At 52.3% G+C, this 22579-nt stretch overlaps 9 protein-coding genes across 9 annotated transcripts; 3 read left to right on the top strand and 6 right to left on the bottom strand.

Moving 5' to 3' along the window:
* Window positions 1-306: 306 nt before the first annotated feature.
* On the bottom strand, window positions 307-1301 carry A1O1_07179 (uncharacterized protein; the record flags this gene model as incomplete). Its single annotated transcript, XM_007728052.1, has 2 exons — window positions 307-1168; window positions 1255-1301. 2 exons carry the CDS (start codon window positions 1299-1301, stop codon window positions 307-309), a joined length of 909 nt encoding a protein of 302 aa, XP_007726242.1.
* A 701-nt stretch (window positions 1302-2002) lies between these two features.
* A1O1_07178 (uncharacterized protein) lies at window positions 2003-2968 on the bottom strand (the record flags this gene model as incomplete). The annotated part of the gene is made up of 1 exon (XM_007728051.1): window positions 2003-2968. The coding sequence occupies one exon, from the start codon at window positions 2966-2968 to the stop codon at window positions 2003-2005; it is 966 nt and encodes a 321-aa protein (XP_007726241.1).
* A 135-nt stretch (window positions 2969-3103) lies between these two features.
* On the bottom strand, window positions 3104-6457 carry A1O1_07177 (uncharacterized protein; the record flags this gene model as incomplete). The annotated part of the gene is made up of 1 exon (XM_007728050.1): window positions 3104-6457. The coding sequence occupies one exon, from the start codon at window positions 6455-6457 to the stop codon at window positions 3104-3106; it is 3354 nt and encodes a 1117-aa protein (XP_007726240.1).
* A 657-nt stretch (window positions 6458-7114) lies between these two features.
* A1O1_07176 (uncharacterized protein) lies at window positions 7115-8767 on the bottom strand (the record flags this gene model as incomplete). The annotated part of the gene is made up of 2 exons (XM_007728049.1): window positions 7115-8491; window positions 8567-8767. The coding sequence occupies 2 exons, from the start codon at window positions 8765-8767 to the stop codon at window positions 7115-7117; spliced, it is 1578 nt and encodes a 525-aa protein (XP_007726239.1).
* Window positions 8768-9045: 278 nt separating this feature from the next.
* A1O1_07175 (uncharacterized protein) lies at window positions 9046-9618 on the top strand (the record flags this gene model as incomplete). The annotated part of the gene is made up of 1 exon (XM_007728048.1): window positions 9046-9618. One exon carries the CDS (start codon window positions 9046-9048, stop codon window positions 9616-9618), a length of 573 nt encoding a protein of 190 aa, XP_007726238.1.
* A 657-nt stretch (window positions 9619-10275) lies between these two features.
* A1O1_07174 (uncharacterized protein) lies at window positions 10276-10517 on the bottom strand (the record flags this gene model as incomplete). The annotated part of the gene is made up of 2 exons (XM_007728047.1): window positions 10276-10329; window positions 10401-10517. Coding segments are annotated over 2 exons (171 nt in total), but the record flags the coding sequence as incomplete, so codon positions are not given.
* An 810-nt stretch (window positions 10518-11327) lies between these two features.
* On the top strand, window positions 11328-12211 carry A1O1_07173 (glutathione S-transferase; the record flags this gene model as incomplete). Its single annotated transcript, XM_007728046.1, has 3 exons — window positions 11328-11380; window positions 11430-11806; window positions 11862-12211. The coding sequence occupies 3 exons, from the start codon at window positions 11328-11330 to the stop codon at window positions 12209-12211; spliced, it is 780 nt and encodes a 259-aa protein (XP_007726236.1).
* A 2448-nt stretch (window positions 12212-14659) lies between these two features.
* A1O1_07172 (uncharacterized protein) lies at window positions 14660-16620 on the top strand (the record flags this gene model as incomplete). The annotated part of the gene is made up of 4 exons (XM_007728045.1): window positions 14660-14951; window positions 15007-15132; window positions 15180-15248; window positions 15299-16620. 4 exons carry the CDS (start codon window positions 14660-14662, stop codon window positions 16618-16620), a joined length of 1809 nt encoding a protein of 602 aa, XP_007726235.1.
* Window positions 16621-19983: 3363 nt separating this feature from the next.
* Window positions 19984-22428, bottom strand: A1O1_07171 (uncharacterized protein; the record flags this gene model as incomplete). The annotated part of the gene is made up of 1 exon (XM_007728044.1): window positions 19984-22428. The coding sequence occupies one exon, from the start codon at window positions 22426-22428 to the stop codon at window positions 19984-19986; it is 2445 nt and encodes an 814-aa protein (XP_007726234.1).
* Window positions 22429-22579: the final 151 nt, after the last annotated feature.

Genomic DNA, 22579 nt, shown 5'->3' with positions numbered 1-22579 from the left:
AAGCGGCAAGAAAAGTATGATTGTATGTCAAGTTCTAGGCAGGCCAGTCTGGTACTGGTAAAGTAATGATCCAGCCTCCAGGGAATGTATCGAGGTATTAGTTCCAGAGTTCTCTGCCGCCCGCCCTGTGAGCAAGTAGCAGCAACTGACTGCCCTTCGAATTCAGCTCTCCATGGTGATCTATATCAACGTCTGTGTGCATGCCAGCAGCTGCCCACAATCCACCCTCACCATAGATCGGGCCTTCACCACTATGATGGGTCTCACGCACTTTGAGGCCGAGTCTGATCTGCACTCCTCCCACCATCACCACGGGCTATCACCATAGCTTCCACCCTGAACCACTGTTCCAGAAACATGTTCTTCGGCACGATATCTGTCACACATGACCTTATCTTTGGCAGTATGTTCATGCCATCTGCAATCTCTGGTCTGACTTGGATCCACAAGCCCTCCCTTCACACCCTGCTCGTCTATAGTCATCTCGAACGACTCCAACACCTCAACTCTCGCAGTCAAACGGTGCATCAGGACGTCGTTATGGCCATTGACCCATTCCAGATTGGTATCACCACCATCACCACCGTCACCGCCACCATCAGCAATCTCTTCAACTTCCGCCCACCCCCGACTTGCGATCTTGTAAGCCAAACACTCAAGCACACATTCCTTGAGAAGTGCCGTACTGGGACCCCACGTCTTCATATGACGCAGATACCGCAGATCCAAGAACCCTGTGCCCTGCATTTGGATCGCGTCCATGATCTGGTTCTTGAATCGATATGAGCCGACGAAATCGGCAAAGTCGAAACATTTCGCCAGTCGGCCCGGTTTGTCAAGGCTGATGACGGAATCAGCTGCATTGTCTGCCAGACTGCCGCGGAACACGGAGTTGAGCCACAGTGTGAAGATCTCGGTGTCGGAGTGGGTTTGGGGAAGGTAGACCACCGTACGCTGCGGGGAGGTATTGTCGAGGAGGATGGCGAAGTAGGTTGATTTCTCGATGAGGAGGGATCTGTTCACGTAGAATACGTTGACTGGTAAGTCCTCGTTCCGAGTCGGAGTCGGGCTCTGGTTCTGGGACTGGTTCTGCTCCGTGGCTGTATCTGTACCGCCGTATTGCTCTTCACTGCCGAGGATGATTTTGATCATGGGGCTTCGGGCGTGTCTTGAGATAGCAAGGTCAGTATCAGTATCGTGGAACATACACAGTAGTGGATTGATGGATTCATTAATGGTGAGTGAGGAACTTACTCGGCCGTCAGACCTTGCTTGTGCGTCATGACAGGCTTGTCGGACATGATGAGAGATGAGAACGGTGGGTTAAGCTGAGATGCAAGTCTTGACTCTTGAGACGCGAGAGCGGACTGGAGGGGTGTAGAAGGAGGTGAGAAGGATGATATGAGAAGAGGGCGTGAGTATTCGACTGTATCGGATGATGGGTGCTTCAAAAGTCCACTGGATGATAGGAAAAGAGGAGGCGGAAGCAGAGATATATATAGAGGATGCCTGTCTTTGGAGTCACTGGAGTTGAGTGAAGCAGGGATACGGAGTAGCAGAAGGTGAAGTCAGGCCGAAAGAAAGATGATGAGGGTAATGAATGCTGCTATCCCAGTGACAGACATTCAGTGATACCTTCACTGGGCTGGAACGTGAAGAGGAATGGGGCAATATCGTTGATGAGGAGTTATTGACAGAGGCCGGGCTGAACTTCGTGATCTGAGTCTCTCTGGTCGCTTCGTGTGCTTTGAGGATACATTTGTCTCTATCGTCGGAGCCACTCTTCAGACTAAACCAACCCAAGCGTCAAGGCTGATCTTCGACGCCATCTTCTCAGACGCACGATAAAGGGTGTTTGGGAGACAAGTATGAAGTCCCTGCAAAGTGTTTTGACAAATGCACGGTTTGTCTGGCATGGCCCCTCGTCCAGTCTGAACCCAGGCCCATCGAGCCATCGAGTTCGATGACCCAGATCGGTCGGCGCCCGGACAAGTCTTCCAAATCATTCTTCAGTTGTTTTCTGAGGCATTCCCCGGGCCATGTGCTGGTGACACTGTTCCTTGTCCTGGTCCGTATGCTCGTGAGCCATACAGTTCTTCAGTTTTACAGGGATTGATTGTTCAAGGATAGGCGGGTCCAACCCCAGAATTGCCAGATCGTAGTCCATGTCATCCTCCGTTTCAAACATATCTCCAGCTTCTTTGGAAGTAGCGTTTGAAGCATCCTGACCAAGGGGCTCAAGCGGAGTAGTCGGCTGGGCTCTTGAAGGGCTCCCAAGGCCTCGTGCTGTACCATGACGAGCATTTTGTCCCAGAACCATCTGCAAGTTCGACACCCGTTTCGCGTCGGCAGCCAGGAAATCATGTAGATGCTTTAAATCAGCTTTCTGATGGTGTACGCTCCCGTTTGAGAGGCGATCTTCATTTGCAGAGACAAGATGATTCAGAAGACTATCCAGAAGATCGCAATCATTCTTCACAGTCCGGCGAAGGTGGACGATACACCCCTGGATCATCATACTCGAAGCAGTACCGTTCAATAGCTTCTGCATCTGTTGACCCAGATGGATCTTGAATCGTGGAAGGCAGTATCTCAAACTCAGCACGTACGCGTCGATGATGTGATGAGGATCCGTGCAGCAATAGGGGCAATCCCAACCCCGGAACAAGTATAGCATGCAGGCAACTGTATGAGGATTGATATTCCCAAACTTGATATGCCTCTGTCGCGCTTCTCGATAGTTTCCATGGAGACGTTCGTCGAAGTAGGTGGACTCCTCACATAGGCGAGGTAGATCGAATGCGAAGTAGTGCTTTTTGCACCCCTTTCCCACCACCATGGTCACTACTTCAGAGTAGTCAAAGAGATGCCTTGGACGTTCATCCTGAGCAATTTCTGGCTCAGGCACAACCGTACAGCTGACTGCATCTTTCGATTCTGCAATGTTTATCGCATCTTCAGATTCCATATTGGTGATCATATCTTTCGAGATTCTTGTTGGACAATGACATCCCTTGGTCGGCTAGAAATAGCACAGGCTTTTCAGTATTCGACCAAGCAGGGCTTGTTTCCGAAGCGAGCTTGGTGACACCAAGGCGTGGCATCACTCATCGACGTAGTCAGTCCACGTCACGTCCTCCATGAGGTCAGTGAAGCCTGAGTATTGGCCAAACACTGAGTCCCAGCGCTCCCAGTCAAATCCAAGCTCACCATTAGTGTTGGCCAGATTGTCATGGTGTAGCCCGGAATCCAATTCAGTTTGGACAACTTGCTTGCCACCTACTTTGTCATGAGAGAAATGATTGCCGTAGCCGTTGCTCAAGCCATTCGCGGGAGGAAGCCCATTTTCAATCGTGCCATTCACCTCGTTGTGTGACTCTTTGTCTACATTTGCTCGATGTTCTGAGATCGAAAGGCCTTCCCGAGATACCTGATCATCTGTTTCACTTGAAATCAACCCCCCGTTCTGATGTGCGGTTTCATCTCCATCAACACGATCAGAAGAGTGGAATGCGTGGTCTCCGGCTTTTGGGCAATGGCTGCGCAGCTCTAGGACATGATCCGTGGGGAGATCAGTGCTAGCCAAGTTCCGTGAACACTGGGCGAGCCGGCCACTCAACGGGAATGGCATAGCTTGTTGGCCTTCTCTCCGGACCAGTCCTCGATTTGAGCCACGATGAACTTCGTTTTCAATGTCCTTGAGAAACTGGTTTCGTCGAGTACGGGTACAGCGAAGACCATCCTGTGCTTCTGGATGGACCATTTCGCTCTGTGCCATCCGTACCACGTAACGGGCACTATTCTCCGTTGCTGTGATTTCGGCCGTGTTGTCTTTTGAAGGTTGCGGAGCTTCGTACACAGTATCTTCTCTTAGGCTTTGAGCGATCCTCTGCTCTCCGGTAAGTGGTTTTGCAAGACCGATCTGAAGTTGATCCTGCCCAGTCCATAAAACTGTCGGATCAAGCCCGGCTCTCTGCCACGCCGCGGATCGGAGTGCACGTAACATGTCCCAAGCTTCGAGACCGCCTTCCCTCATCGGTCTCTGAGCGGTGACACCGTTGGGCCCACCAACAATGCCTAATTCCGGGGCGGACAGTGAGAATATACCATCAATGAGCTCCCTTGATCTTGGTGCCTCAACACTATCTGGCCTCTCATAGAGGTCGACCAGTGAAATCATGGCCGCGTGTAACGGTCCATGCATGGCAGGCCATGTCCATCGAAACGGCTCCAGATCGGGGTCTGTAGCTAGAGAAATAAATTTTCTCATAAAGCTGTGACTATTGTGGAGTGCGCATTGCCTGCCCACATTCCACAGTTTGCTTTTCGCATTCTTCAGAAACGGTCCATAGGCGACACAATAAAGCTTGTCTTTGAGCATGGAGAGAGAAATTCTGGCCCATTTGTTGTAAGCCGCCAGCTTCGGCCGGTAGTAACGTGCTACGGGTGATGATAACTCGTCATCGGAAGTATTAGTCTTGTAGTATGCTGTTTCTTTCTGGCTGATTGGACTGGTCATCATCTGGTCGCAGTCCAGGGTGCGTTGTCCTTCCTTTAATCCATCTGGAACAAACCCGAGCTCAGGCAATCCTCTGGCGGGAATCTGGCTGATGATGGTATCCACTTCTTGTCCAGACTCCTGCATGACACGTTTCATTTCTTGCATGTCCACATTCGTGAGCATCTTGGTTCCTAAATGGATCGACACAACACTGCGCAAGGCGCAAGCCATGACCGACCTCGCCCTGCCAACGAGCTTCAGTGTCCGCTGGGACGGGATCCTCTTTCTCTCCTCCGGCTCGTCATTTGACGATGGGACTCCCTGGCCCTGAGCCGGATGGACACCTTGAGGTTCATCAACGTCCAGGACCGGATCAGAGTCTTCACAAATTATATTCGTGTCACAGAAGGCCTCTGAAATGAGGGAGGGAAATCCACTCGCGACAACAAGTGACACATCCATCTGGACAACCTGCCACCATAAGCGTCGGCGGGTCCCTTCTTCGGATTTGGGGACGTCAAATAAGGTAGGTTCTCGATGCAATCCCATACTGGAGGCTAGTCGCACGGCAAGCTGCATGTATAGACTATTCTGTATCGGGTCCTCTTCGGCCACAGGCATGGAAGTGATAAGGATGAGGGCGGCCAGTTTCGGAAGCGTTATATTCCTTGTGAATGAGCCCAGCTGCAGACCGAAGACCACTTGGTCATGGAAGCCAGAGGCAAGTTTGGCTCTCGTTGTGCCCGGGAACCAACGCTGAAGGCCCTTACTTGAAATACTCAGTGCAGCAGCATACCAGATCGCGTATAGCAAACCCAAGACCTCAAGATCAGGGTAGTCGGAGTCGGGGGATGGATGGGCTTCAAGGTAAGTCCAAAGAGCTTCATTCCCTTCTAGCAACAGTGCAGGATTGATTATTGGCATGATCGGGTATACACCAGAAAGCCAGCATCTGAAGAGAACGTTACTCTGTGCCCGGGTGGGCAGGTTCCGCAGAAGGTGGTGTCTAGCACTAGCGGGTGAGAATCTGACCGGAATGCCTTGAAGGAGGACGGATTTGGAAAACGGCATCGTCTGGCAAACCGGACAAGTGCTGTCTGGATCACAGCAACGGACGAAGTCTCGGCTGGCTTCTTTGTGGAAACTTGTTGGCTCCCAGAAGTCATCTTTTTCTGCCACTGCATGTCCATGGGCGATTTCTGTGCAACCGGGAGGGCATCGTGTGTCCTGAACGCTTGCAGGACTTACGTATTCGCTGGCCCTCCCTTCTCGCATCGATTGATTGAGTTGGTCAAGTTCGTTAGAAATATGATTCCAGAGGGGATCATCAGTAGCCTGGACGCCGTTGCTCAGTTTCATCCCTGACAATGGCCTGCTGAGATCGCTGCTGTCCTCGGATGGTCCTTGGATCTTTTGCTTGAACATGTCGAGACTCAGGCCCCGCCGCTGATAAGGGCTTCGGTCGGAACTGGACGTGGTAGGCATGAGCAATTCTTGCAACTGTGATTGTAGACCATCATCGGCATCCTGCCGCAAGGCATCAATCATTGTGGTGAGACGAAACAGTTGCTCTTCGATCGCTTTCAGCTGGGCTGGGCTAGCCGCATCAGACGAGCCGGAGATCGACGAGGAAGCGGTTGGGGCTTCGTGGGGAGGACTTATTTTCCTTTTCTTAATTTCCGCGTTGTTCTCCCCGTCGACCAAGCTAGCAGGGGCATGGATCGAAGCGGCATCGTCCAGACTATACGAGCATTGCTCGTTGATCTTTCTGCACCCTCCACATACGGGGTGTACTTTGTCGCACTTGACCTTACGTCTTCTGCAGGTCACGCAGCTGTAGCTCGTCCGATTTCTTGTAATCTGGCGCTTGATCGTCATCAGGCTTGAGGTCTTCGACCTCCCCAATGGTGAGGGCGGGGCTTCATTCTCCTGGTGAGACACACCAAAGCGGAACATGTTAGTGGGCGATAGAACGTCGACTGTATGAAAGTGCGACCGAGTCCGCGTGTGCAATACAGGTTGGTATTGGTACCCTCGCCGGCCTCATAGAGATGTCGATACTGACGCCCAACTCCTTCAGAGCGTGTGTCCGATGGCTTGCTGACAAATGGTGTTGGCTGTGCCCGGCACGGCTCAACGAAGCATCAACTCGGCGTTTACCTTGACCAGCGCCTTATTCATCTGAAGTATTTGTGTCGTACTTTGCAACCCGTCAATCTGCAAGAGAGTTACCTCAATGAGAGATCAGAGACTCATTGGCTTGGGTAATAGATAACGAGGCTCATATCGACGAGGTTGAATTTGGCCCGCAAGGCACAGGCTTGGCAGACTAAGGCTATCGCTGATTGGCTGCCGCGTACTTACAAAGCCTTGTGAGGCATTACAGAAGTACTACGGACGTACAGATTAGTTGTATGGCACTCACCTATCAGGTACTTGAGAACTGCAGTGCATGGAGAGGATATATATTGGCATCCGATTGATTCAGGAGAATGATCAACATAACGCCACTTGTATGTTCCTAAGGTGCACCGGCGGTGGGAAGGCTTTCGGCCTTGTGTAGTGTCGATCCAGAGTATCCGAGCAGTCTAGACTCCCAGGACTCCTGCACTGTCATCCATCAAACCCCTCCCAACTATCATCGGTCTCTTCTAGACCGGTTCCACCTTCTTCGGCACGAACAAAGCCACAAACGAAGAACCCCATAGTGCCCTCCTCGTGGCCAGGGTAGCAACGAATGCAGGCTTGCAATTGCTCCTCGTCAAGAGCAGGACTGCCAACCACAGCTGGATCGGCGACCCCCCGGTGCTCCCAGGCCCGCAGTCCATCCGGCTGCTCTTCTCTCCGTAGCACACGCCAGCCTCTTGACCTGGCAATCTCAGAAGCTAGGACCCGCGACACGACAGCTTCATTCTCCTCAACGTGGATAGAGCAGGTCGAATAGGTGACTCGTGTAGCGGCAGGAAAAGACAAAGCATGTTCCACGATCCTGGTCTGCAAGCCCGATAGCTTTTGCAGCCGCTCCATGTCTGGTGCTGCTTCCATCGTTTCTTCCGCATCAGTAGGACCATCCTCCACCATCCGTACATGTTGAACCTCTTCTCGACCTCTCTTTCTCTTCTTCGAAGTTGCTTCAGCTTTGCCTGTCTGGGTCTTCTGAGCTCTCGGATCCAGCGGCAGGGCTAACGAGGGAACATCCTCACGCCCTACGATTCCACTACCAGAGCAACTTGGGTCAAGCAGTAGATGAGTGACATTCTGGTACTTGGAAGAGCCAGGATCAAGGGCTAGGAAATCCTGCCCAAACAGTACCTTCACACTGTCTGCCCCGCTTCTCTGCATCATAGTTCTCAACGTTTTCGAGCGAGTAGCATCCCTTTCACAGGCATAGATCTTGTGCGCTGTGTTCCCTAAGCCACCAAGAAGAGCAGCAAGGTGTGAGGTCTTGTTTCCAGGCGCCGCACAGCCATCTATACAATCGCCAATGGCGGTGTCATCGTCTGGTTTTCCAACCAGTAAGTATGCCGGAAAGCAGGAGGCCTTGTCCTGCAAAATGAGCTTCCCCAGCTTGTATGCTTCTGTTTTTGTGAAGTCCGCTTCGGGAGGTAGTGCGAGTACATCGGGTATCGTCTCGTCTATAGCTAGGACTTTGGCGGTGTTAGGTGATGCTGCGACTTCGGCAATCGTTGCGTCGGTCCTGAACCCATTGAAAGTGGTTGCCAGTTGCTCGTTAATGTTCGATTTCAACGTGTTGATTCGAACCCATCGCGGTTGTGAGCGGTGCACTGATGGCCTCTCTGTCAAAAGATGCTGTTTCAGCTCATCCAGGGTTGCACATTTCCTCCTCAATCTAGCCTTTGTGAATTCTGCATGTAATCTTGCTTTGTGCCTTTCTATCGCTTGTCGGAGGATATGATTCGAGGAGGCTGCAATCCCACCTTTCGAGAAGAAGTGGTCGTGGATGAGGAGTAGAGAAAGTGTCGGGGTCAACTATTCACCATGCCATAAAACCGGCTGCGTCAGTCAGCAGGGACACAAAGTATCGCAGGATACAGGTTGGCGAACCTTTACTTCGTGCGACAGAATGCCAGCATTGTCGATGACTTCTTTGAGGAAGAGGTCGAATTTCGCAGTCTCCGAGATCAGGGCATATAGATGTGTAGGCTTTGATTTCAGGTCCAGCTTGTTTCCGTAGATCCTCGACTTGAGAGATCCTCCGAGTGCGTCAGTTGTCAAGACCGCTGCGGCGTCATAATAGAGGGACATTTCACGTTTCGCCGAGCTCGACAGAGCAATGCGCGACGAAGGCGGCGAAAATGGTTTGACGGACGAAGTCGATCCAATACCAATATCAAAAAATGGTTATGGTAGAACCAATCACACTCCACTTCAGCCTTCTCCCACCGCACGAAGTATTCCATTGACTCAAGAACACTTATTGCGCCCGCTCTCGCCTCAAACAACACCCCGATCCCGATTGCCGAATATATCAGAATACACTCTCTTGGCTTGCTCAAGGAGCTGTGACGTTGTCGAGCGTCGAGATGGCGGAGGCATTTGTGGACACGGAAATTGTCATGCTCCCACCTCCAGGAGACATCGTCGCACCTCATGGTTTCCCAGCTAAGACACGACCGGAAGGAGCCCCTCAAGTATTTCTAGACGCCATGGACATTCGCATCGAAGTGTTCTGCCACGAGCAGAAGTGTGCTGTAGAACCCGAGTTGGATGAGGACGATCCAAGGTCCTGGCATTGGGTCGCGTATCAACATGGTCGGCCCGTCTCTGTCATTCGTATCGTACCTCCGCCCCATGAACCTCATCCGAATGGGTTTCATGATCCATCTGAAGAGCCCTACGTCAAGCTTGGCCGTGTTGCAACCGTCGCCAGTGCCAGAGGCAAGGGTTTCAGTCGGAAGTTGACCGAAGCGGCTTTCCGGTATCATGCAGCGCATAAGGATGAGATCGGTGCCGGCTGGAACGGCCTAGTGCTCACTCATGCTCAAGTCCAAGTTGAAAAGATGTATGCCAAACTGGGGTTCACTACCGACGACAGGCTAGGCCGATGGGATGAAGTAGGCATCGAGCACCTGGGCATGTGGAAACGACTCGATTGAACAAGTCCGAGTTCAATAGCACATCTCTCTTGCTACGCGGTCATCAGCCATTCGACGCTGGAATCTATGACTACAAGCACGACGCACAGAGTAACGGTGGCCAATGCTACGCAAGGCAGAAACAGCAAGATTCGACGCTGGTGTGCCTTCCGACATCACCGTGCTGGGCGTGAGGCAATAATGCTGGACAGACAGAGCGGCAAGGGCTAAACCATCAGGTGTAAACAGCCTGCACCTGCAGAAGCCCTTTGGATGAATGTTAGAACAGGGCAGGAGGCAGGGCGGATCGAGGCCCACTGTCCATCGGCCGAGGAAACTTGCTGAGCCGCGCACTCTAAGGATGAAGCGTTGGTCGTCTCCGTCCTTCGCGCACAATGCCCAGCTCCTGTTGAATCTCCGGATGGAAACAATGACGGCGCAACGAACATGGGAAGCAGGAATAGCATTAGGAGAAAGTGCGTCATCTCGAAGTCCCGAGGACGTGGAACATTGCGGAACTCTTTTCATTCGTGACCGACCAGCCTCGTATCTCGAGTAGAAGGAGGATTTGATGTGTAGCTCCGTTATTGTCATTCTTCAACACGACCCAAAGCATTTATACATTTTCTCAGCACCATGCTGTAGTTGCCAAAGCTGCGTCGAGATCGAAGTCGCAAATCAAAACTCGCTGATCGTGTCACCCCTTAGCTTTCCGCGCAGGACATATTTGCCCTATATTGGCCCGGTCAGCAAACCATTCCCGGGCACGTCACTGCTGATGCTATGAATCGGTTGTTACTCACATCAGCTTTGGCGAACACGTATCCGAGAGCGCTAGGGACGGCAATGGCGTACATGAACGAAATCCATGCTGTTCGGGGTGTCCATCTGAAGTATCTCCATCGCTCTTTGTTAAGTTCTGTAATCTCTCCGTCAGCAAGACTACCACAATCCACACTTCTGTCCACGTCTCTATGGGCATCTTGGAGACGAAGGCTGCGAGCCTACATCGGCGCAATCGGGTGACGTACGGTTATATTTCTCGAGGGCGGGATCGTGGTGTAGAGCTATGGGGACGCAGCGGTTAGCATGATTTTGTCCAATGCATGGAGTAGTGGCAGGGCTTTAATCTTACGTGTTGGACCGGCCATGGTTGCACACTTCCTGAAGCGAAGAGTGGTCTGGATAGCTGTGTCGGATGCTTCTGAACCTGCGGTCGTTGTCGAGAGTCAATGCAAGTTGAGGTCGATTCAGTTGCTGTGGCTAGTGCCTGTGGCTAATGGGGCTTGGCGTGGCGGTGCGCGCATCAAATCTAAATCAAAGTTCCCTGAGATCTCATTGGCTCGTCGAGGTACATCTCACCACCACATTACTGCACCGAGGCACGTATGTCACCAGATTAATTCCTCTATCGCAATAGGTACAAACCTTCAGCTGGTCAGGCCATTATTATCATTACTATCCCTGTCGGAGGGAACTCGATGCGACGAGAGCTGCTACGGCCGATCGATCCGGTGGATACTGGATGATGTCACAGAAACCTTCATTTCTGGAGCCTCAACCGATGGCGATAAGGTGAGGGACATACTCATGTAGCTTCAAGGCACCCTTCACAAGAGCTTCCTTCAAAGCTGAGTACCTCTGTATATCTCGTGCAGCTACAATTGAACCTTACCTGCTGCCACTGAAAAAACGCGACAACGTCCTAGGTTTTTGCGGCTTACAACAAGATGGCCTCAACTGCACCCACTGGCGACAGCAAGCCAAAATTCACGCTTCACTGGTCGGTTTAGACTGAAACATTTGACTGTTGTTGTCCTGACTTAAGTCAGGCTTGAAGTTTCTCGCTCGCATCGGATCCTCTGGCTGTTTGAAGAGCTTGGGATTCCATACGAATTGAAAACGTACAAGCGCACCAATGAAGGGCTGGCTCCCCCAGAGCTGCACAATGTACACCCCTTGGGCAAGTCCCCAGTAGTCGAGGTCGAAGTACCGGGTGCAGACAAGCCTATCGTACTTGCCGAGTCCGCTGCGATCACCGAGTACCTTTGTGACTACTATGGAAAGCAGTTGGTCCCCAAACGGTACCCTGAGGGCAAGGATGGCCAAATTGGATGCGAGACCGAATCCTGGTTGAGATACCGCATGCTCATGCATTATGCCGAGGGCAGTATCATGCCACTGATGTTAATGTCATTGATAACCCAAAGTAAGGGCGGCCTTGTCCACGCAAAGTTCCTGGTCTCCGTGCTTACATGGTGCAGGAATTCGGAACTCACCCGTGCCCTTCTTCATCAAGCCCATTGTGAATGGGGTTGCAGGCAAAATAGATTCCTCGTTCCTGCAGCGAAACTTCAAGATTCATTATGATTTCTTGGAAGGCCAGCTGGCAACTTCTCCAGATGGCGGGGACTTCATGTGCGGCAAAGACATCAGCGCCGCCGACATCATGTTGTCATTTCCTCTCGAAGCGGGCACGAGCCGTTCCGGGTTTTCTAGGGAACAATATCCCAAAGTTTGGGCATATGTCGACCGTCTCCATGAGCGAGAAGCGTACCAGCGCTCGGTCCAGAAGATCATTGAGATCGAGGGCGCCTTCAAGACATCCATGTGAAAGGCCACCGCAACGAGCAGTTACCGCCATCGATGAACACCTACCTGAATATATACGAGGGTCGCTCTACTACTCCTTAACCTAGAATACTGCGATCTTATCAAAAATATCGTGCGCACAGTCTCGACTCTTGCCGAGCCAGCATGCTTGGAGTCCCACGGGATCACACCATGACCTGGACCAAGAAGCAGTCTACGCTTGCATGTTTTCAAATCCGGTTGTCTATATATAAATATATCCATTCTATGACCGGCAGAATGTACACTTTATTCATAAGCTCAAAGTCTTTTCGATTCCTGCCTTTCGAGCTGGACAGGGTTCTAAGTGAACCTCTACAACTGTTCAGCTGGCAATACCGAGGAGGCCTGGATCCCCGGTCCTTGCAGATACAAGCAACTCCGATCCAGAACACTTGATGGCCAAGTTTCCTTTGCAACGTCTTCTGATTTGCGTGGCTTTCTCCCGTCGAATTACTCGCATCATCTCCCCTCATGCTTTGCAAATGAATGAATTACAGGCCACCAACGGGTATTGGTACGCCTTTCATGGGTAAACCGCGCTGCTAACCGGATGAGGACAGTCACAGTGGTTTCCACGGAACTTCCCCCAACCGAGAACCTACTTGTCATCGAGTCTGGAATGTTTTGCAGCTTCCATCTGGAACCTACATATCGGCAGGCGTTCGAACTTGTCAAGCTCATCCTATGGAGCGCGAACCTGGTCGCAGCCGTCAGTCCTTTTTGCACGATACTTTCCGAGCGGGCGGGTCGCTCCAGATTCAAGCAAAATCTAGCTTGACCAGGAAGATATGTTGAGGAGGCTGTTATAGCGCTTCACTCGGCAGCGGATAACGAGCCAGGCTCACCTCATGTTTCAAGTACGTACTTGGTAGACGTTACTATCATCACCATAAGCGGCAGCCATCTTGTCACTCCCTATCCCCAATTTACCCTGGATCATTTCTCGCATCTCCGACTAGACTTCCATGGCGCCGGCTCTTGGTAATCGACGTGCATCACAAGACTGCTGCCATGGAGACTGTCAGACCACCATGGCCAATGGAAAAGTCTGTTGCCCTCTGACTCAGGGCTTACTCATCGTACAGTCCGACCGAGATCTGGTTCGGGTGTTGAGGCTTCGCAGCTTCTGACGCACCGCGAAGAGGCCGAAATCTTGCCCAGAGGTCGCCAAACTCTGCGATCGCCGTCTCCAGACCCAGCTGGGGCATCTGGGCAAACCGGTTCTGCCGCCGAAGAGATCCATCCGGGAAAGGAGGACGGAGATATACAGTTTCTCAGCAACCGCGGAGATATCCCGATTTACTGCCTGCCTCGATCTAGAGCAGAGAGGCCCTGTAGCCTGTACCGGCCTTGTGGACGTACCCACGGTTTACATACATCGATGTCGTTCTTCCTAGCCGGACGCTCCGTGTCTGTCGCCTTTCCGTGCTGCCCCGGCTTTGAGACCGCGGGAAGAGCTTTCCCTGGAGCAAAACATGCTGTTGAGCGTGGGCAGTGCATGTAAATGGGAGAAGTAGGCTGCTGACTTCTCGAAGCCGGGAGGGTGCAGGAAGCCTGACACCCATCAGTGGAAAGTGATGACAGACCCACATTCGACGTTCGGTGTTGATGGCAGTGTCACATACTACTCGGGACAGATCACGGACGTTAAATTGGCTTCCCCAGCCATCTCTATTCCACCCGCGCCAGATATCCACCGCACAAAGCCCGGTGTGACTACCAGCAGCGCTGCGAAGGGGCTTAGGAGGCCCGACCCAGGTCTCCAAGCTACTACAGACTCCAGAGTACTAATCATCACCGTGCTACCGCTAGTACCAATGCCTCTACGATTTCTATGAATCCAAATCCAAGCCTGCTGACACCGCTAATAATCCTTTGCCGCCAGACACGCGACACTCCTTTCCTCGTCCAAGACACACAGAATCCCCGACACCCTATACACGGTACGAGTTCTCACTACCTCCTAGCTACCGCCACCTCCTCCTCTGGGTGTCTGCCGAGTATAGTGATACCCCAGGCGCTCCAAGCTCTCGATCCTCGTGATCGGTTTCGCGATATCTTGTCGCTACCGGAATATCCTACGGGTGAAATGCTTCAAAAAGACATGGTACATCAACAACATTTTTGACGAAATCGATCTCCATTTCTTTCCCTAGTTTATCGCTGTTTTTCTCCAATCGCCAACAAATCCAGTCCTTCCGATATCTGACAGGCCCGACTTGGCTCACCCCCAGATGATAGCCAGCCGGTAGCTGCATTTGTCCGGCCCTCGCTACCTCGATCTGCATTGCGACTCAACGCAAGCTCTCCTACGACGGCACCCACCAGCCTTGCTGTCGATAAGAGACTTAGAGCGCCTTCTGGTCCGGAACCAGGGCTTGCGCCTGATTACTTTGTTGCAAACAATTGATCCGTGATTTTCGAGCGGATGTCACGCGCAGGTCCAGCTTCCCCTGATGAAGTATCAACCCCTTCAGAGCTCCCTGCTGGGTCCAGGGCACATCCAAATGCTGGCGGGCCTCCTGGCAGCCGAAGGATACGGGTATCTTCAACTTCGACACCTCGGCCACCACAGAATGTAACAGAAGGCTCAACCGGGAACAGGGGAACTCGTACAGCGTCGGGCCATCCACCTTCCATATTGCCGCCTGAAAAGGTCTTCCCCATTCAGATTGGTTCGGACCTGTTCAGATTATCTGGAGCCTCCATCTCCTCCGACGGTATGCGAGGAGCTCAACTTACAATGGCACGAAATCGTACTGACCCAGCATATAGCGCCATCCTACTTCACCCAGTTCTTCGAGGAACAAATCCGGCAGAATGAGGAATCCGGCGGCGTCAGGACGCTCTACATCGACCGAGACCCTGCCACCTTTCGAGACGTAGTGCGGCATTTGCAAGGTAATACCTGCTTGTCCGGCTATATCCCAGTGCTGAACGTCGTGCAGGTTACTATGTCAAGCCACTTGATGGAAGTCATTTTGTCAAGCTATTCGCGGATGCCCAGTTCTACAGCCGTAAGTAGGACCCAAGCTTGGGATCTACAAAGCTCACTGTCTCCCCTTAGTGCCACGCCTGATCAACCAGCTATTCGAGTCCGAGATCTTCATTCAAATTGGGGAACGACATTTTCAAATCCCCAAAGACATCTTTTCGGAGCCGGGAAATTCGCCCAACTTCTTCTCTCTCGGCTTCGCCGTCTTCTTTTCATCTCCCGATGAAGTATTCCCTGGTCTCGACCGGCGCGGGCTACTGCGACCACCGTCCATCACTCCTCCTGCGGTGCCTGGGCGATCGGCCAACATCTTCGCCGAATTGCTCCACCTACTACGAGGCTACCCTCTGCACGTCAGGGACGAATACCACCGCACCGAGCTTCTCCGAGACTGCCGCTACTTCCACCTTCGAGGACTGGAGCAGAAGATCATTGCTCATGAGATCAGTTACAATTCGGAGAGACACAAACAAGAGATTTGTTTGCGACTGGAGGACGTTAAGCCCTCCGGCGTGTCGTACAACCGGGACGATTCGGGCGAAAGCCAAGCGTCCGTTGGAGGATGGGTGTATTACGCCAGGCCGTTCGTGGACGACACCTCGTACGAAATGGTGCTCGAAATCGGCGGCGAAAGCACGGTGCTTGATTTGACCGAGATGACGGTCGACTTTCACGGACTGGCCAAGGCACGGGTCTCGTCACTTTTCCAGGTCGTCGCGAACAAAATGAATCTCCCTACGAATGCACCCCTCGGGCTGATGATGTTGTCTGGTGCGGCGGCGCCGTCGTCCTCGACGCAAACGCAATCTGCGAGTCCTGGACAGACGCCCTTGAGCGAGGACCGCGTCAAGGTGCGTTTCGAGGCAGCTACTGACATCACTTTGGACGGCGAGCGTTACGAGATCGACTGGGACAGTCCACTCGGCCAGGTCATGCTCTCGGGACCCTCCACCGCGGCCATTGAGTCGGGATCTGAATCGGACGATGTTATGACTGAAGGAACCGCGACAAGACCGGTTGGATCTGCATCTGCTTCGACTGCTGGTATTGGCCACCCAGCACGCCGTCCTCCTCCAACTCCAACTCGACAGACCCAAGCTGGACCCTTTCCCCAAGCAGCCGCCCCAAGCCATCGACCGTTTCCCACAGCAGCGCCGTCTACAAAAAAGCGGAAAAGACAGCCCAGTGAAGGGGATCTGGGACTCGGGGAGTGGATCATCCGCACCGGACAGTGGCGTCTGCGAGTGCAACCCACCACCACCCAAGACAGCAGGAGCAGCAGCAGCAGCACAAGAGGAGGTGGTGGTAGTTACCAGATCATTTTCATTGGAGTCAAGATTGACGCTTACTCCAGTGAACGGGCGAGAAACGCACGGCGAGGATTTCTGAGCTGACCGACGGGATTTTGCATCTCATGTCGGATTCGGATATGGCCCAAACTTGCTGACTGGCAGAGTCGAGTCTATCAGTGTCATGCTTGTGATATCCACATATCATACACTGTTCTCCAAGCCATGTCCTGGTCGACTCGTGGCGTGGCGCTGCTGCACTCATTTTTACTCTTACTCTTGGCCGGGGGCGGTGCTGTCTCAGCTTATTGCCCGTTTCGGTACATCATGCCTTGTATGAGCCAAAAAAAAAGAAAAAAAAAAAGACATGACCCTACTACATTATTTTGGTCGCCACCAAACCAAAACAGGCTTACAAGGGATCTGGCCTGCATATGGAGCCTCGATTTCTTGAGCGAGTGGGAGTCTGTGCATCCTGGTTTCCTTCATTGAAACTTTTAAGCCAGTCCGCGACTTGCCTTCAACTTTCAAGCACCACCGGCAGTCCACGGCCCAAACCGCCCGACGTCAGAAACAGCTGGCCTGGTTGATAGGTACTGAGGAAGGGAAGAATCAAGATGCGAAAGGAATGGGCGATCAAAGCCGCAAAATGGCAAAGAAAGGCACAGACAGATTCACGCTCGAGTTCCCAATTCTACGTACAAGCTGGGCGGAAATCCCAACCCAATATAGAAGACGGGCACTGGCCTTCTAAGCCCTTCCTCCCGCCGAAAGATCCCGCAAGCAAAGGGACGGTTGTAACCACGGCTGAACAAGAAGAACATTATTTTATTTATTTCAAGTCACCCGAAAATTAGCCAGCAGATGTGGTTGCACTCTCTTGTGGCATATCCCATGCAATTTGGGAGTTCTGGAGCGAGTCAACGACAGCATCAATATTGTCCCCAACCAGGCCTGCTTTGACCTCTTTGCAAGTCTGTCCCCTCATGACTCTATTGTCTCGCGGCGTGGATTCTGGAAGGCGCACAAGGATCATGATCCTGACTCCTGAGAATATTGATGATCATTGATGACTGTAAGCTGAGACCACGCCCAGGAGAAAAGTGAAAGAAATGACCTTGCGTGCGGCTGTGATGTTACAGTAGAGGCCTGAATAAGGCATTTATTTGTTTGTAGTTTCCCTGAGTGTGTGAGGCAATTGTGCTGTCGTTGCAACTGACGGCATCCAGTCACCAGTCACCAATGGCCATTACATTACCCCGGTACTTAGTAGTATAGTAGTAAACTCAGAGTCACTCCGGAAGCTAGGCATCCAGGCAAAAAGAAGGTTTCGAAAACATCGACCTCTCTCTGTACCACCTAACCCCTTCAACTTTTCCTTGGACATTTTGTCTCCTTGAAAGCGCTGACTAACCCTCGAAAGGTCACAGGACAGGGCTCGAACTTGACTTCGTGGCGTGAGACATTCGATGGAATCTGGATTGCCCAAGTTGTTGTCTGATTGGAGGCTCATGAACACGACGCAGACATCGGTGATTCAGTTCGGGCTTCGTGGGTTCTAACTTCTGGATTCCTTGACCCGGTGAGAGCTGATCAGGCTGGTGCTCCAAGGTCAAAATTCAAATGATACCTGGCCTATGCTTGGTAATACTGTATCCATATCCTCGTATCCGACATAAAACAAAAGCGTCACGAACAGAACAGGTCCTGGCTCACTAAGGACTTTGGATTCCAAGCACTGATGCCTGGAATTCTGAATTTCTGACTGTGTAGTTGATATCTTGTTACAGATTCAGAACAAAAAGCGTCCAGGCCGAGGCCCTTGTTGACTTCAGCCCCTAGCAGCCTCTGAGACAGTGCCTGTTCGCCATTATCACCGTACTGAGAGAGCGGGTGAGCACTGAGCAGGATGGATTCCGGTTTTTCTTTCTTCTTGCTAGTCCAATAGACTGTCAGCTGGGCCAGGCAAGTGATGGTATCCTCTATCAATCCAATAGCAATACACACGGCTGCTACTTTTGGACCAGCTGCCTGAAAAGGCAAGCTTGCAAGCTTGAAATCCATCCTCAATGCTGCGTTTGTCAAAAAGTCTGTTAATTGCCGCGCGTGCTCGTGTTGACCCGACGGTCGTGGGTCGTGGCCCCTAGACGTACTGTACAGACTAAAGTGATGGATTAGAGCCGTGCTTGCTAATCATCTTTTTTGCCCAGTAGGATTGCTTCGTATAGAGCTTTGTTTGACCGAACGTTGCAAGAGAAGCGGAGCTTCACATCCAAAGCGATGGCTTATTCTTTGTGACTATCCCATCCGCCTTTTTCAACTCAAAGCCTTTCTCGTAAATTGTAATGGCATGCTGCACCACCTGCCTCTTCAGGTAATAACAGAGGGGTTTCTCGTTGCCTGGTGCTCAACTTAGAAAGATTATGGCCAGTGGTCAGAGTCAGCCGGGGTTCTGTTGCATGGCATCCATGTGGATATGGATCTGCGAGGAGCAACTAACTGTGTGAGATAGATGCGATTCGGTTTGGCCTGAACCAACACATATGCAAAGATGCCTGGTAGAAAACCTGCTTCCCTTGAACGCAGCCAGGCTGATGGACAGCTGCTCTTTGAGAATGTCAGGGATGACAAACGTCCCGAGTCGAAGAGGTAGCGACTCTTGTCTGTAGACTTCTAGAGTTACAGAAAGCAGGCAGGCGTTGAGTTACCGACGAAGGATCCGATGTTGCAACGGACGGCCTCTTCGCCGTGCAGTTGAGCCTGCTCTTGTCTTGGGGTCTGTCAAAGCAAGACGCGAGTTCCGGGTTCCCAGTATCATGAACGATTGGCTCCGTCGCATGGTCAAATCTGGCCGCGTCCCGTCATGCTGGGCCCTGGCTTATGCGTCCAATGGGACAGCCATATTAGTGTACCGGATTTGGAAATATGGTGTCGATTCTGCAAGCATCAGGCATCCTGGGGTTTCACTGAAGTCTGAGGCGGCGACAGCTGATGAGCGGGTGCCATGTCTCATGCTCTGTAAGCTCCTTCCAGCACCGTAACAGGACTACGGGCAGCCCTGACCAAAGGTAGAGGATGTCGACCTGAAAACTGGATACAACGTCCTCCCTTGTCCATAACGATTACTCTTCTGTGTTGTGTGGATTCCATTTCTTGTACAGCACGCAGCCCGTGGGATGAGAGGCTAAAACGCGCCTGGATGGAGCGAATCTGTTGAAACACGGCTGAGCGCTCATGCAGGGCAGAGCAGAGCAGCCAAAAAGAATTGTCTTCCCGCGCAGTTCAATCTAGTAGCCATTATATCTTATGGCGGCTACTGTTGGAGAATGAAGTCTTCGGTAGAAGCCCGACTTCATTTTGTAAAGTCCAAACGGAGCATTGTTGCCAGTGCATTGCGAAGACAGAGGGAAGCCCTCGGAGCATAACCAGCGCGAGTCTTGAGCGGGTGAACGGTGGCATGGGTATGACCTAACTATTCCTAGCCTCCTCTCCCAGTTGCTGGAGGGCCGCATCATATCTAGCCTTGATGTCGTCTTGCTCAATGGTCAGGTTCAGTCGTCTAATCGCCTTGCTTCGTTGAATCCAGACATCGTCGGCTCCGATATCGAAACTGTCCTTTTTGCCTTTGCCTCCAATTTCCCGCCAGAACCAGGCCGCCTCTCTATGCTCGATAAATGTCCACGAGTGACCTGAATTCCCGGCTCGAGCAGTCCGGCCGACACGGTGGACATACGTCAAAGCACTGCTAGGGACGTCGTATGAGACAACATGCTCCAGACCAGGTACGTCCAGCCCACGAGAGGCTCGGTCCGTGGCAATGAGGATCGAGATCTTTGAGCTGCGGAATGACGACAATGCCCGGCGGGATGAGGCTGATGAAGCAGTGCTGCGGGTCAACGTTGAAATTCGGGAAGCGAGTGCCGGACAAAGAAGGGTCAGCAGCCTGGAGAGTCTGGTAGCAGAGGCCGTCGAACGGGTGAAGATGAGTGCTCGTGGAGAGTTTCCAGCTCCGTTTGAATGACTAGTGGGTTCGGGGTTTTCGTCTTTTTCGTCGGAGGTGGATTCACTGTCTGAACTTGAACTGTCTTCGTCCTCTGATGCCAGACTATCTGATCCTGACGAGGAGTCTGAGGAGGTGTCCGTATCGGAACTTGTGTCTGAGACTGAGGTAATAGTTGGCGCACTCTGCCCAGTCCTCGTTGAAGAAGGAATGATTCCGATATTATCGAGCAGCTGCAACAAATACAGAGGTTTTTCTGACCCGTCGGGAACAGGAATTGCTGCCTCGTCCAGTTGCTCCGGCACTTGGAAGGCATCACGAAGATCGTGGGAACCACCATTAGTAGCCACATCACCAGCTCCAGTCTGGCCAGGCACACTTTCATCAACTGTAGAAGCGCCAGCCAGCACAACAAGTCGGGGGTTATACAATCCAAGCGCGTTGAGCTTGGACACATCGCGCGTCATGGTCGCGGAAAGTAGAATCTTGTTCACCTTTCGTCTCGGCGGTGTCATCCTCATAAACCTGAGTAGGTCGTCCCTGTCCCTGGTAGCTGTCCGCGACTGCAGGGCGGGGACAACAACCTCAATCCACTCCTGGTAGCTTTCGTTGAGTAGCTTGTCGGCTTCGTCCACGACCAACCACGTTACATCGTCCAGGGTGAACCCCAACGTAGAGTTGAGATGGTCCACCAGTCTTCCGGGGGTGGTGATCAGGAGGTCCACCTTCGATCTGTAACGAGTCACATAACCGACGGATTCCATCAAGTCCTCGGAGGTGGGTTTGCGCACCAGCTTGTCCAGTGATATGGAGGACCAGTCGATGCTCTTCTCCTGCTCCTTCCGGTATTGCTCCGGGTTATAGACCTTCTCCTCTGCAACCAGCATTTCTTGTTCCTCCTTGATTGACTTGCTGCCAACGGCAGTAGCAATCTTGAGCGAAGTACCGGAAGCACAGATCTCGCATAACTCGCGGACCTGTTTTACCAGTTCTCTCGTCGGGACAACAATCACAGCTCTCAGTTTTGTGCCAACCAAGTCCTTCAGCCCTTCGATCGTTGGTAAGACGTAGGCAAGTGTTTTCCCCGAGCCAGTGGCTGCTGAAACGCATATGTCCCCATCATGTTTGTTAAGACCCTCCAGAAGCAAGGGAAGCACGGCTGTCTGTATCGGGAACGCTTTCTCTAGACCACTTTTGCGTAGATTTTCCAATAGTCCCCTAGAGACCCCAAGTGACTCGAAAGTCGCTGTCAGACCCGGAGAAACATTCAGAGGGGCTTCTTGCCAGCTAGGCAAGGTAGAATATGTCGGTTTGCCGGGAACAACTTCCACTTGCTCGGGTTGTGGCAGCGGCTCGAGGCCATGGAATTCAACAGGCGGTTGATCTGAGGAGAGTGCAGAGCCTTGATGCCTCGCCGGTTCCTGCTGCTTGGATTTGTCGAACTTTGACAGCACCGCAGCATGTCTTTTGTGGTATGCAACATCTTCTGCCACTGTATCTGTCTGATCCAACCCGTCATTCAGGGTATCACTCTTCTTCTCCCCGCTCTTGGATTCCTCCACAATCTTCTGCTGGGCTGACTCTTCTGACTTACGACCTTTCGGCCGGCAAGGTTTTATGTCGGCCGCAGGGTTCGCACTTCTTGCAGCCTCCGTGACCCGATACTTATCGAGCACGTTCTTCTCAGGGACGATGGACGTATCATCCACAGACGTGAGGCGGGAGGGAGACGCAGACTTGGCCACTTTGGCTGCCTCATTGTCTGCTGGCTTGGATAATTTTGGTTTCTTGCCCTGCTTCTGCTGGGCCACTGCATCGTTTTCTCGCTTGCGCTTCGTCGAGTCCGGCGACGGGCTCGAGACTGCGTCAGGCTTTTTGGCCGGAGGCACATATCGGGCGTAAAAGTTCGACATGTGTTGAATCCAGTATTACCTCCTCCGCCATCCAAGAGCTCGGAGGGTGTATGGCGTCTACCTGATCTCGTCCAGCGTAGCATGCCTGTGCTCGCGATGTTCGAAAAAAGTCCCTAGAAACTCGCGATTCCGCCGGCAGAATCGACACCGC

The sequence above is a fragment of the Capronia coronata genome, assembly GCF_000585585.1.
Source record: "Capronia coronata CBS 617.96 chromosome Unknown acBCG-supercont1.6, whole genome shotgun sequence".
NCBI classification, from domain to species: Eukaryota; Fungi; Ascomycota; class Eurotiomycetes; order Chaetothyriales; family Herpotrichiellaceae; genus Capronia; species Capronia coronata.
This window is presented reverse-complemented; position numbering and strand designations above follow the sequence as displayed.